This window comes from Uranotaenia lowii, chromosome 2 (genome assembly GCF_029784155.1).
Source record: "Uranotaenia lowii strain MFRU-FL chromosome 2, ASM2978415v1, whole genome shotgun sequence".
Taxonomy (NCBI): Eukaryota; Metazoa; Arthropoda; class Insecta; order Diptera; family Culicidae; genus Uranotaenia; species Uranotaenia lowii.
In genome coordinates, this window is record NC_073692.1 from 406,872,970 (window position 1) to 406,885,401 (window position 12,432).

The 12,432-nt window shown below is 35.4% G+C and overlaps 1 protein-coding gene across 5 annotated transcripts in view; it reads right to left on the bottom strand.

Moving 5' to 3' along the window:
- Positions 1 to 5,608: 5,608 nt before the first annotated feature.
- Positions 5,609 to 12,432, bottom strand: part of LOC129747906 (zinc finger protein 454-like) — a 35,633-nt gene continuing 28,809 nt past the window's right edge. For all 5 annotated transcript variants that reach the window (XM_055742307.1, XM_055742306.1, XM_055742308.1 and 2 more), the window contains exons 4-5: positions 6,440 to 6,718; positions 5,609 to 6,377 (exon numbers count right to left, since the gene is read on the bottom strand). In XM_055742307.1, coding sequence (XP_055598282.1) covers positions 6,054 to 6,377; positions 6,440 to 6,718 — 603 coding nt within the window. In that variant the 3' untranslated portion in view covers positions 5,609 to 6,053. The remainder of the gene's footprint in view (positions 6,378 to 6,439; positions 6,719 to 12,432) is intronic.

Below are 12,432 nucleotides of genomic sequence, written 5' to 3' on the forward strand. Positions count from 1 at the left end.
CAAAATTGACAAAATTGTCAAGATTGACAAAATAGACATATTTGACAAAAATGACAATAATGACAAAATTGACGAATTTAACGAAATTGACAAAATTGACAAAATTAACAAAATTAACCAAATTAACAAAATTAACAAAATTGGATAAAAATGACAAAATTGACCAAATTGAAAAAAATTACAAAATTTACAAAACTTACATAAAAATGACAAAATTGTAATTTTTTTAAAATTGGCAAAACTAGCAAAAATGACAGAAATGATTAAATTGACAAAATTGAAACGGATGACAAAAATGACAAAAATTTACAAAATTGAGAAAATTGACGAAATTATCAAAATTTTAAAAATGTACAAAATTGCCAAAAATGACAAAATTGACAAAATTGCCAAAATTGACAAAATTGCTGAAATTGACAAAATTGAAAGAATTGACAAAATTGACAAAATTGACAAGTTGACAAAATTGACATATTGAAAAAATGGACAAAATTGACAAAATGGTCAAAATTGACAAAATTGACCAAACTAACGAAATTGACAAAAATGAGGAAAATTGACAAAATTGACTAAATTGTCAAAATTGTCAAAATTGTCAAAATTGTCAAAATTGTCAAAATTTTCGAAATTGTTAAAATTGTCAAAATTGTCAAAATTGACAAAATTTACAAAGTTGGCAAAAATGACCAAAATGACAAAAATGGCAAAAATGGAAAAAATGGCAAAAATGGCAAAAATTACAAAAATGACAAAAATGACAAAAATGACAAAAAGACAAAAATGACAAAGGTGACAAAAGTGACAAAAATGACAAAAATGACAAAAATGACAAAAATGACAAAAATGACAAAAATGACAAAAATGACAAAAATGACAAAAATGACAAAAATGACAAAAATGACAAAAATGACAAAAATGACAAAAATGACAAAAATGACAAAAATGACAAAAATGACAAAAATGACAAAAATGACAAAAATGACAAAAATGACAAAAATGACAAAAATGACAAAAATGACAAAAATGACAAAAATGACAAAAATGACAAAAATGACAAAAATGACAAAAATGACAAAAATGACAAAAATGACAAAAATGACAAAAATGACAAAAATGACAAAAATGACAAAAATGAAAAAAATGACAAAAATGACAAAAATGACAAAAATGACAAAAATGACAAAAATGACAAAAATGACAAAAATGACAAAAATGACAAAAATGACAAAAATGACATAAATGACAAAAATGACAAAATTGACAAAATTGACAAAATTGACAAAATTGACAAAATTGACAAAATTGACAAAATTGACAAAATTGACAAAATTGACAAAACTGACAAAATTAACAAAATTGACAAAATTGACAAAATTGACAAAATTGACAAAATTGACAAAATAGACATGATAGACTAAATTGATAAATTCACAAAAATGACAAAAATGACAAAAATGACAAAAATGACAAAAATGACAAAAATGACAAAAATGACAAAAATGACAAAAATGACAAAAATGACAAAAATGACAAAAATGACAAAAATGACAAAAATGACAAAAATGACAAAAATGACAAAAATGACAAAAATGACAAAAATGACAAAAATGACAAAAATGACAAAAATGACAAAAATGACAAAAATGACAAAAATGACAAAAATGACAAAAATGACAAAAATGACAAAAATGACAAAAATGACAAAAATGACAAAAATGACAAAAATGACAAAAATGACAAAAATGACAAAAATGACAAAAATGACAAAAATGACAAAAATGACAAAAATGACAAAAATGACAAAAATGACAAAAATGACAAAAATGACAAAAATGACAAAAATGACAAAAATGACAAAAATGACAAAAATGACAAAAATGACAAAAATGACAAAAATGACAAAAATGACAAAAATGACAAAAATGACAAAAATGACAAAAATGACAAAAATGACAAAAATGACAAAAATGACAAAAATGACAAAAATGACAAAAATGACAAAAATGACAAAAATGACAAAAATGACAAAAATGACAAAAATGACAAAAAATGACAAAAATGACAAAAATGACAAAATTGACAAAATTGGCAAAATTGACAAAATTGACAAAATTGACAAAATTGACAAAATTGACAAAATTGACAAAATTGACAAAATTGACAAAATTGACAAAATTGACAAAATTGACAAAATTGACAAAATTGACAAGGTTGTCAAAATTGTCAAAATTGTCAAAATTGTCAAAATTGTCAAAATTGTCAAAATTGTCAAAATTGTCAAAATTGTCAAAATTGTCAAAATTGTCAAAATTGTCAAAATTGTCAAAATTGTCAAAATTGTCAAAATTGTCAAAATTGTCAAAATTGTCAAAATTGTCAAAATTGTCAAAATTGTCAAAATTGTCAAAATTGTCAAAATTGTCAAAATTGTCAAAATTGTCAAAATTGTCAAAATTGTCAAAATTGTCAAAATTGTCAAAATTGTCAAAATTGTCAAAATTGTCAAAATTGTCAAAATTGTCAAAATTGTCAAAATTGTCAAAATTGTCAAAATTGTCAAAATTGTCAAAATTGTCAAAATTGTCAAAATTGTAAAAATTGTAAAAATTGTAAAAATTGTAAAAATTGTCAAAATTGTCAAAATTGTCAAAATTGTCAAAATTGTCAAAATTGTCAAAATTGTCAAAATTGTCAAAATTGTCAAAATTGTCAAAATTGTCAAAATTGTCAAAATTGTCAAAATTGTCCAAATTGTCGAAATTGTCAAAATTGTCAAAATTGTCAAAATTGTCAAAATTGTCAAAATTGTCAAAATTGTCAAAATTGTCAAAATTGTCAAAATTGTCAAAATTGTCAAAATTGTCAAAATTGTCAAAATTGTCAAAATTGTCAAAATTGTCAAAATTGTCAAAATTGTCAAAATTGTCAAAATTGTCAAAATTGTAAAATTGTCAAAATTGTCAGAATTGTCAAAACTGTCAAAATTGTCAAAATTGTCAAAATTCTCAAAATTTTCAAAATTCTCAAAATTGTCAAAATTGTCAAAATTGTCAAAATTGTCAAAATTGTCAAAATTGTCAAAATTGTCAAAATTGTCAAAATTGTCAAAATTGTCAAAATTGTCAAAATTGTCAAAATTGTCAAAATTGTCAAAATTGTCAAAATTGTCAAAATTGTCAAAATTGTCAAAATTGTCAAATTGTCAAAATTGTCAAAATTGTCAAAATTGTCAAAATTGTCAAAATTGTAAAAATTGTAAAAATTGTAAAAATTGTAAAAATTGTAAAAATTGTAAAAATTGTAAAAATTGTAAAAATTGTAAAAATTGTTAAAATTGTAAAAATTGTCAAAATTGTCAAAATTGTCAAAATTGTCAAAATTGACAAAATTGACAAAATTGTCAAAATTGTCAAAATTGTCAAAATTGTCAAAATTGTCAAAATTGTCAAAATTGTCAAAATTGTCAAAATTGTCAAAATTGTCAAAATTGTCAAAATTGTCAAAATTGTCAAAATTGTCCAAATTGTCAAAATTGTCAAAATTGTCAAAATTGTCAAAATTGTCAAAATTGTCAAAATTGTCAAAATTGACAAAATTGACAAAATTGACAAAATTGATAAAATTGACAAAATTGACAAAATTGACAAAATTGACAAAATGGACAAAATTGACAAAATTGTCAAGATTGACAAAATAGACATATTTGACAAAAATGACAATAATCACAAAATTGACGAATTTAACGAAATTGACAAAATTGACAAAATTAACAAAATTAACCAAATTAACAAAATTAACAAAATTGGATAAAAATGACAAAATTGACCAAATTGAAAAAAATTACAAAATTTACAAAACTTACATAAAAATGACAAAATTGTAATTTTTTTAAAATTGGCAAAACTAGCAAAAATGACAGAATTGATTAAATTGACAAAATTGAAACGGATGACAAAAATGACAAAAATTTACAAAATTGAGAAAATTGACGAAATTATCAAAATTTTAAAAATGTACAAAATTGGCAAAAATGACAAAATTGACAAAATTGCCAAAATTGACAAAATTGCTGAAATTGACAAAATTGAAAGAATTGACAAAATTGACAAAATTGACAAGTTGACAAAATTGACATATTGAAAAAATGGACAAAATTGACAAAATGGTCAAAATTGACAAAATTGACAAAATTGACAAAATTGACCAAACTAACGAAATTGACAAAAATGAGGAAAATTGACAAAATTGACTAAATTGTCAAAATTGTCAAAATTGTCAAAATTTTCGAAATTGTTAAAATTGTCAAAATTGTCAAAATTGACAAAATTTACAAAGTTGGCAAAAATGACCAAAATGACAAAAATGGCAAAAATGGAAAAAATGGCAAAAATGGCAAAAATTACAAAAATGACAAAAATGACAAAAATGACAAAAAGACAAAAATGACAAAGGTGACAAAAGTGACAAAATTGACAAAACTGACAAAATTGACAAATTTGACAAAATTGTCAAAATTGTCAAAATTAACAAAAATAACAAAATTAACAAAATTGACAAAATTGACACAATTTACTAAATTTACAAAATCAAAAATGGGACATGTTGCGAGAATGCCGGATGACTGTCCTGCAAAACAGGTGTTCGCCACGAATCCGGTAGGAACAAGACGAGCAGGGGCGCAACGAGCGAGGTGGTTAGACCAAGTGGAGCGTGATCTGGCGAACGTGGGGTGCCCGAGAAATTGGAGAACGGTTGCCATGGACCGAGTGAATTTTAGGAATTATGTTCGTCAAGTTATGTCGTAAGACGGAATACTATGTAAATAAAAATTAACAAAATCAAAAAAATTCTCAAAATTGATGAAATTTACAAAAATTGAGAAAATTAAAAAGTAAATTTTTTTGTGGGGGCTTAATTTACTGATTTTTCTTATTAAACTGACCTGATATAATATAAAATATTTTCTAGGATTGAAAACGAGTTCAGAACCAATCAAAAAGCATTTTAATAACTATTGAAACAAGGATTTTTCTCGATGAAAGAAAAACAAGCATCATTTTTCCTTTAGAATCAATGTTCTTGATCCGATACTTTTATTGAGAGGCAAGAGAAAGGATTGATATTACGATGACATTCGTTTTGAACTTTACATTGATCTATTAGTAGTAGTAGGTAAATAATACACACTACAGTGAAGCCTACACGCCTAGAAAGACATTAACTTACTAACAACATCCGAGTTTCTAAACTAGAAAACTTCTACACTTAAACGCTACACTCACACTGGCATTTTCTTTTTGGTTGTGATTTAGGAATTGGTGCGCCCAATTTTGCTTCTTCATTCTACAGTTCGCGTTGTTGTACATTTAGTTACCAAATTGCAGTATTTTGGTTCTGTTTCACGACTATGATTAGCAAAAATGGTTAATTTTTGGTTCGAGCTTTCGTTTTTTCTTGTTTGTACAAAAAGAATCAAGAATATGTATAAAGTATTCTTTGTTCTAAGGGAGGTTAGTCTACATCTAGGGGTATTATAGGTTTGATTATTATTATTAATATTTATTAAAGACCCTTTAACAATTGTCATTCGGGTCAAAAATGATATAGGTTTGATGGGTTAACGAAAAATGGCAATCGCATGACTAGATTTGCACTTGTTTTATTCTGTTTATTAGAGAGGAAGTTTCGGGAATAAACTTCCAGAAGGAGCAATGAAATTATTGAAATGAAAAAGATTTAAGAAACTATCTCTCGACAAATTTGGCTTAATATTATGGCAAATTATGAACAAAGGAAATGCAACTTTTTTTCGTCGGATCCCTGCATCGATTTGGTTGAAAAAAGTAAACTTAAATTAAACTAAACTTAAAAATAATAAATCCTTCAAAAAAAAAATAACATGAATTCAAGTGACCGGAAACGTCGAAAAGGTGTTCCATGGCAACGAATTATCAACAAGTTTGACTGTGATAAACTTAAATCAATTTTTCTAATCCTAAATGCTATTAGAAGTGTGCTATTCGTGACGGTCCGTTTCCACAGACGACGATTTTCTAGTTAGTCAAATCCTCCAGCAGTTCCTCAGTGCTTCGATTAGCTTTCTTAAACTCCTCCATGTACTGTGCCGGGACAGTCCATTCCAGCAGCTCCTGGACATTCTGTTTCAGCCGGGCGGCCGGCTCGATCGTTTTGTCGTCACACACTGAGCGTCCTGCGCATTTCAACGAATCGACGAGCACATTATCGATCAACCGTTTGTCGAAACCCAAATCCTTCAACCGCTGATCGGTGGAAATTTTCTTCAGCAAAATGGCAACAAGGAATCTCATATGGGACAATGGCATCGGAGGTTCCACTCCACTGTTGGCCGCCTTAACCTAAAATATGTAAAACATTATTAATTAAAATCAATAAGAAATTTTCCACCAAAAAAACCTACATTCCGATCGATCAGCTCTTCCACCGTGGCCGGCTGGTTGTCGTCCGGTGAGCAGCTGGCCATGTGATTCTGGTGGTCCAGCTTCGTTTTGAAGAAGATGTTGCACGCCTTGCAGAGGTACGATTTGTCCTGGTTGTGGATAGAGAGCATGTGTTTTTTGAGGTGCGGCAACTGCGAAAAGCCGATTGCGCAGATCGGACACTCGAACGGCTTCTCGCCGGTGTGCTTCCGGATGTGCAGCTTCAGCACGCTGGAGTGGGCGAAGGCCTGCCAGCAGACCTGGAAATTTCAGCGTAAAAAAAAAAACAATAGAGGTAAATATTGAATTTCATTAGGGAAGAATGCCCTAAGTGGTAAATTCCTGGAAAAAAAAAAAAAAAAAAAAAAAATATTGAATTTCACAGTAAAATTTGAGCATTGATTTTTCGATCGGAAAATGACTAAAGCAACAGAATATCAATCTGAGATTACAAGTTGAGGACTAGTCTGTAGGTAGAATTTTGATCATTTTCATGTTCATAACAAACCATTCCATAGATTTTTTTCGTAGTTTAATAATTTTATTTTGTAATTTTTCAAAATTTGAGCTTTGAAATTTAGAAAAATTATTTCAAAAGGGCGTCAAACATGGTCATCGTGGAAATTTGCGGCGAAGACGTTTTTACAACTCGCAGGATTGTAGGGTGCTATTAAACCCACACTGAACCCGGATGACACATTCGAGGAGGTGGATGAAAAAGTCGATCCTCGTGCCAAGCTGAAGCTGATATTGTTGGTGGATCCAATCTTGTACGTGCACATTGAAGATCAGGAAACCGCACGGTCGGCGTGGGAGAAACTGGAGAAGCCTTTCGAAAACAAGAGGCTGACAAGACAAGTCGGTTTGTTATACAAACTCATCAAATTCGACTTGGAATCCTGTGGCAGTATGGAAGAGTACGTGAACCAGGTGATCTCGACATCGACTCCCGGATGAATATTGGCCCTTGAAAATTCAGGCGTGGTTATTACAGGAGATTTGATAAAAACCAAGCTTCTCCAAGAGCAACCAATACCTAGCAACCAAAATCAACAAGCTTTCGCGACCAAACAACGGTTTGTGAAAAATAACAAGCCTTGGCAACAAGAACAGCAGTCGAAAAAGGAAACCCTTTTCCCGTCCAGTGGCCCGAAATGCCGGAAATGTTCTAAATTTGGACACATTGCAAGGGACTGCAGACAGCAGGAGAAAGGATAATGCTTATGATGCCTACTGTTTTCGGAAAATCATCATCACTTCTTAAAACAACAAGAAAGAATACCTTAACAGTCAATGACTATCTGCATGGTGACGACTATCATTGTTTGCCATCTCTATGACATCGAGATTCCTAACAATTTTTTCTCTGACAAGCTGCCTGTTTAATTTTCACCTTTTTGGAGGGTACTGACATTTAAAGGCTTTTATGTCTCCTCGATCTTCGCGCCAGTGATCAATCAGTCAGTAGTGAAGATGGATTCGGTCTCATCGAAAGCGAGCCGACGACGTTGCCTTCTGAGCCAAGCCTGATGGGATCATTTAAAAATCGAAGCGCAAGCAAAGGGCGTTTGGAGACCTTTTCGGCAGCAGCAGAAAAATACATCCTGAAGACGGAAGGAACTTTTTACTGCCACATCGATGTGTACGCATCATGCAACTGGTCTCAGATGAGTCCAGATGAGTCTCAGATGAGTCCAGTGAATTTCGGTTGGAGATGCTTGAAAACGACTGAAATAGTTCACAGCTGCACTGATGTCTCGTCGAAACGGTTAGATAGGTCAGACAGCCAATGAGTTCCTTGTAGGGTTTCTTGGTTGTTTCAGCATTTCCATTGCATCCTAATTTCAAGTTTGCTTCCATCGGAGTTGACACGGGATTACATTCCAGCATTCCGAATCGCCTCAATAGATTGCTGATGTACTTCGGTTGACTGACTTTCATTTTTCCAGGTTCACGGTCTATCTTCAGCCCAAGAAATTGCTTTGTTTCACCCATGTCTTTCATTTCAAATCTCTTTGACAATTTCTTTTTCAATTTTTCCAGCTCAGCTACATCGTTGGATACCAATAGATCCACATAAAGGAGCAGATGAATGACATTTTTCCAGCTTCAAACTTGTATAGGCAGCTGTCCAGTTTCGACCTCTCGAATCCAAGTTCGAGAACGTAGGAGTTGAAGGCTTCATTCCAGCTTCTAGGCGCTTGCTTCAATCCATAAAGAGATTTCTTGAGACGACATACCAAGTTCCGGTCACCAGAATCATATCCTACAACGTCTCGTTGTAATCCAGATCCTTACGCTGCGAATAACCTCTCGCAACTAGTCGGGCCTTGTAACGTTCCACATCACCGTTTGCATCTCGCTTCACGCAGAAAACCCATTTGCTGTCGATAACATTTCTGTTCTGCGGCCTCGGCACCAATTCCCAAGTTTCATTCCGCCGCAAAGATTCTAATTCGCTCTCGATTGCAGTTTTTCAAAATTTCCAGTCATCACGTTGTTTCAGACCCTCGATAGTTTTCGTTAAATCTTCCACAAAACTTTCAGCATTCAGTGCGTATTCAACCAACGCTTCAGCATGGCACGACGTCTTGTAATCCTGGAGCTTCTTCGTAGCACACGTTTTACGTTTCGGCCTTTCTGCTGTCACTGCTTCATTTGGCTGAGCATCCAATTCATCTTCTTCGACCAACGTAACAACAAAATTATTTTCAGGATCAACTTTCTCATCAGCAGGTTCTTCTAATTCAGTTGGCAACGGTACCTCCGTCACGGGTTCTGTGGTTTCCTCTTCCGGATTCATCCATACTCTAGACCTCGGCTTCTCATCAAACATGACATCTCTTGAAACAAAGAGCTTCTTTTTCGTCGTGTTCCAAATGCGATAACCGTTAGTGGCGTAACCATCACATTCTTCTCGGCACTCGGATCAAGCTTATCTCGATGTTGCTTGGGAACGTGAGTATATGCAATACAACCAAAGAAGTTGTCCACATCCGGCATCCTCTGGTACCACATTTCGCATTGCGTTTTCATTTCTCGTAGTGCTGACGTCGGACTTCGGTTTCCAAGGTAGGCAGCGGTCAGCACAGCTTCACCCCACATTATTTTCGGCAATCCAGTGTCGAAAATCAGTGACCTCGATTTATCCAGCAGCGTCCTATTCATCCGTTCTGCTACACCGTTTTGTTGTGGGGTGTAGGGAACGGTAAATTCGATTGAGATGCCTTCTTGACAACACATCTTCTGGAACTTGTTGCTAGCGTACTCACCGCCATTGTCGCACCTCACCCTGGCAATTTTCGATCCAAAATAGGCAGTCACTTTCGCTTGGTACACCAGGATTTTTCGAAAACATCGTCCTTCGCTTCCAACAGGTAAACCACCCTGAAGTGTGTGACATCATCCACAAACGACACAAAATATCGTTTTCGGTTCCATGTAATTGGATTGAATGGTCCACATACGTCCGTATGAACCAATTCCAACGGTCTTTTAGATTTCGGTTCTTCAACCTTGGCAAACGGTAATCGTGAGAATTTTTCCGGAAACGCAAGCTTCATAAACGGTGTCCAGTTTCGCTTTGGATATCGTCTCCTTCGAAATGACCATCTCGTTGGCCCACAGCTTCAGTAGATTCGCAACACCAAGGTGCCCAATTCGTCGATGCCACAAGCCAATATTTTCTGCTTTAGCCAACATTGCATTCGAATTCGGTTGCGGCATGTAGATGTCCAGGTTGTACAACGGTCGACCTCGCCTTCCGGTAGCAAACAAATTCCCGTTCTTCTCGATTTCGACCTTGCCATTGAAAAACGTCACCTTGAATCCTTCTTGTTCAACTCGTCGCACAGAAAATAAATTGCAACTGAGTTTCGGAACGTACAAAACCTCTTCCAGAACAGCTCTGTACCTGTCTTTTGTTGACAACGGTTTCCGCTCGCACAGTACCAGCATAATCCGCTTCCATGCACTGACCGCTTTTGGCAACGATAATTCGAGTCGGTTCCGATAACTTGTGCAATTCTTCAAAATAGGCCTCGGAGTTTAACATATGGTTCGTCGCTCCTGAGTCTACATACCAGTCGATTTTCGATTCTGCTTGCGCTTTCTTGACCAGTAGTGCTTCTTCGCCACTCGCTGCCAGAAAAGTAATATCCGTTTCAACACCAACGTGAGCTTTGCCTCTCTGCTTCCGACCAGCGTCTTTCTTGAAAACTGAACGCTCTTTCCAGTCAGCAGGTTTCTCCTTACAGTCAGCCCGCTTGTGTCCCGACTGACCACAGTTGTAGCATTTGAAGGTGAACTTTTTGCTTACAAATGCCGACACAGTTCCTCCAGATGCTTCGCCCATGTTCTTGTTGACACGCCTAGTCTCCTCGTCTAGCAAGCGTGTTCTAACGAATCCTAGGTTAAGTCTTGCGGGTTCCACAGTATCCAGGGCGGTCACCAATGCGTCGTAGGATGGAGGGAGAGTCAGCAGCAAATAACAAATAGCATCTTGTTCGTCGATTTTTGCTCCACTTGCCTTCAAATCTCGCAAAACCTTGTCGAATTCCAGTAGGTGGCTTTGGATCTCGACATCTTCATGTAGCTTCATCGTCAGCAGTTTCCTGCGGAGAAAAATTTAGCTGTCAAAACCTTCCCGTTGGAACGAGTTCTTCAGGGTGTCTCACATATCTTTTGCAGAACGCTTGTCCTTCACGTACTCAAGCTGGCTTTCGGCAATCCGATGAACAATCACCGATTTGCATTGACGATCTCGCTGCAACCTTTCAGCACGCTTACGGTTCCTCACTTGCGCAACGTTCCACGCAGTCCATGAGACCCTTCTCGATGTTGGTCCCATCGAAAAGCCATTTTTTGGAATCTTCGCTTTCCATCATTATACCAGAACTCACAGGTCAGAGGCTGAGCGCATAACCTGATGAACGCAGCGATAAAAAGACGTCTAAAGTGTTTGGTAGTCTGGTAACAACTAAAGTTTCATTTTCTTAACATAACATTCTTCGTTAGTGATCAAGGCTAACTTGGTTATTGTAACAAAAACGAGGCGCATTTTCGTTTATTTTTTGAAAACCAAAACCGAGTTCGAGGAGCTGAAGGTGTTCAAGAATTTCCTCACTTTGGCGGAGCGTCAAACTGGTGCCAAGTTGAAGACAATCCGGTCGGATAACGGTAAGTAACACATCAAGAAAGGATTCCAGGATTTTTTTTTTGCGTCAAGCCGGAATACGACACGAAACCACGTGTGATTATACGCCCGAACAAAATGGTCTCGCGGAACGTGCGAATAGGACAATTGTCGAAAAAGCAAAGTGCTTACTATTCGATGGCAAGCTGTCAAAAGGTTTCTGGCCGGAGGCGGTATCAACCGCGGTGTACCTGAAAACCCGCTCACCGACTCGTGGACACGGGTTAACTTGGAGCGTCAGTAAGCCAAACTTGCGGATTTTTGGAACCAAAGCGATGGTTCAAGTACCGCAGCAAAAACGGCGAAAGTAGGAACCCAAATCTCGTGAGTATATCCTGACGGGCTGGTCTGGTGGCGAAAGCGATGCTTCGAATGATACTCTGACTCCCTCCGCGACAAACTTTAAATCCGTCTTGGTCACAGACGTTGAGGCGCAGCGGTCGGGAGCACGCTTTACCAGTCAAAAGGAAGGGGAAAGGTAGCAGATATTTTCAAGCACATGAAACTGTCAAAGTTTGCGAAGAAATATCTGGTTTGGCAAGCCATCTGTACCTGTGGCTTGAAAAGCAGCATTTTCATTGCTTCCGGGACTGTCAACCAAGAAATTTACGTGAAAGAGTGTTTGAATAAACGTCTGCTGCCTTCCCTGAAGAAACACGGTTGTTCCGTACTGTTTTGGCCGGATTTGGCATATTTCCATTACGGCCATGGAGTGGTACGTCACCAACAACGTGCAGGTAGTTCCCAAGGACAAGAACCCTCCCAACACGCCAGAGCTCC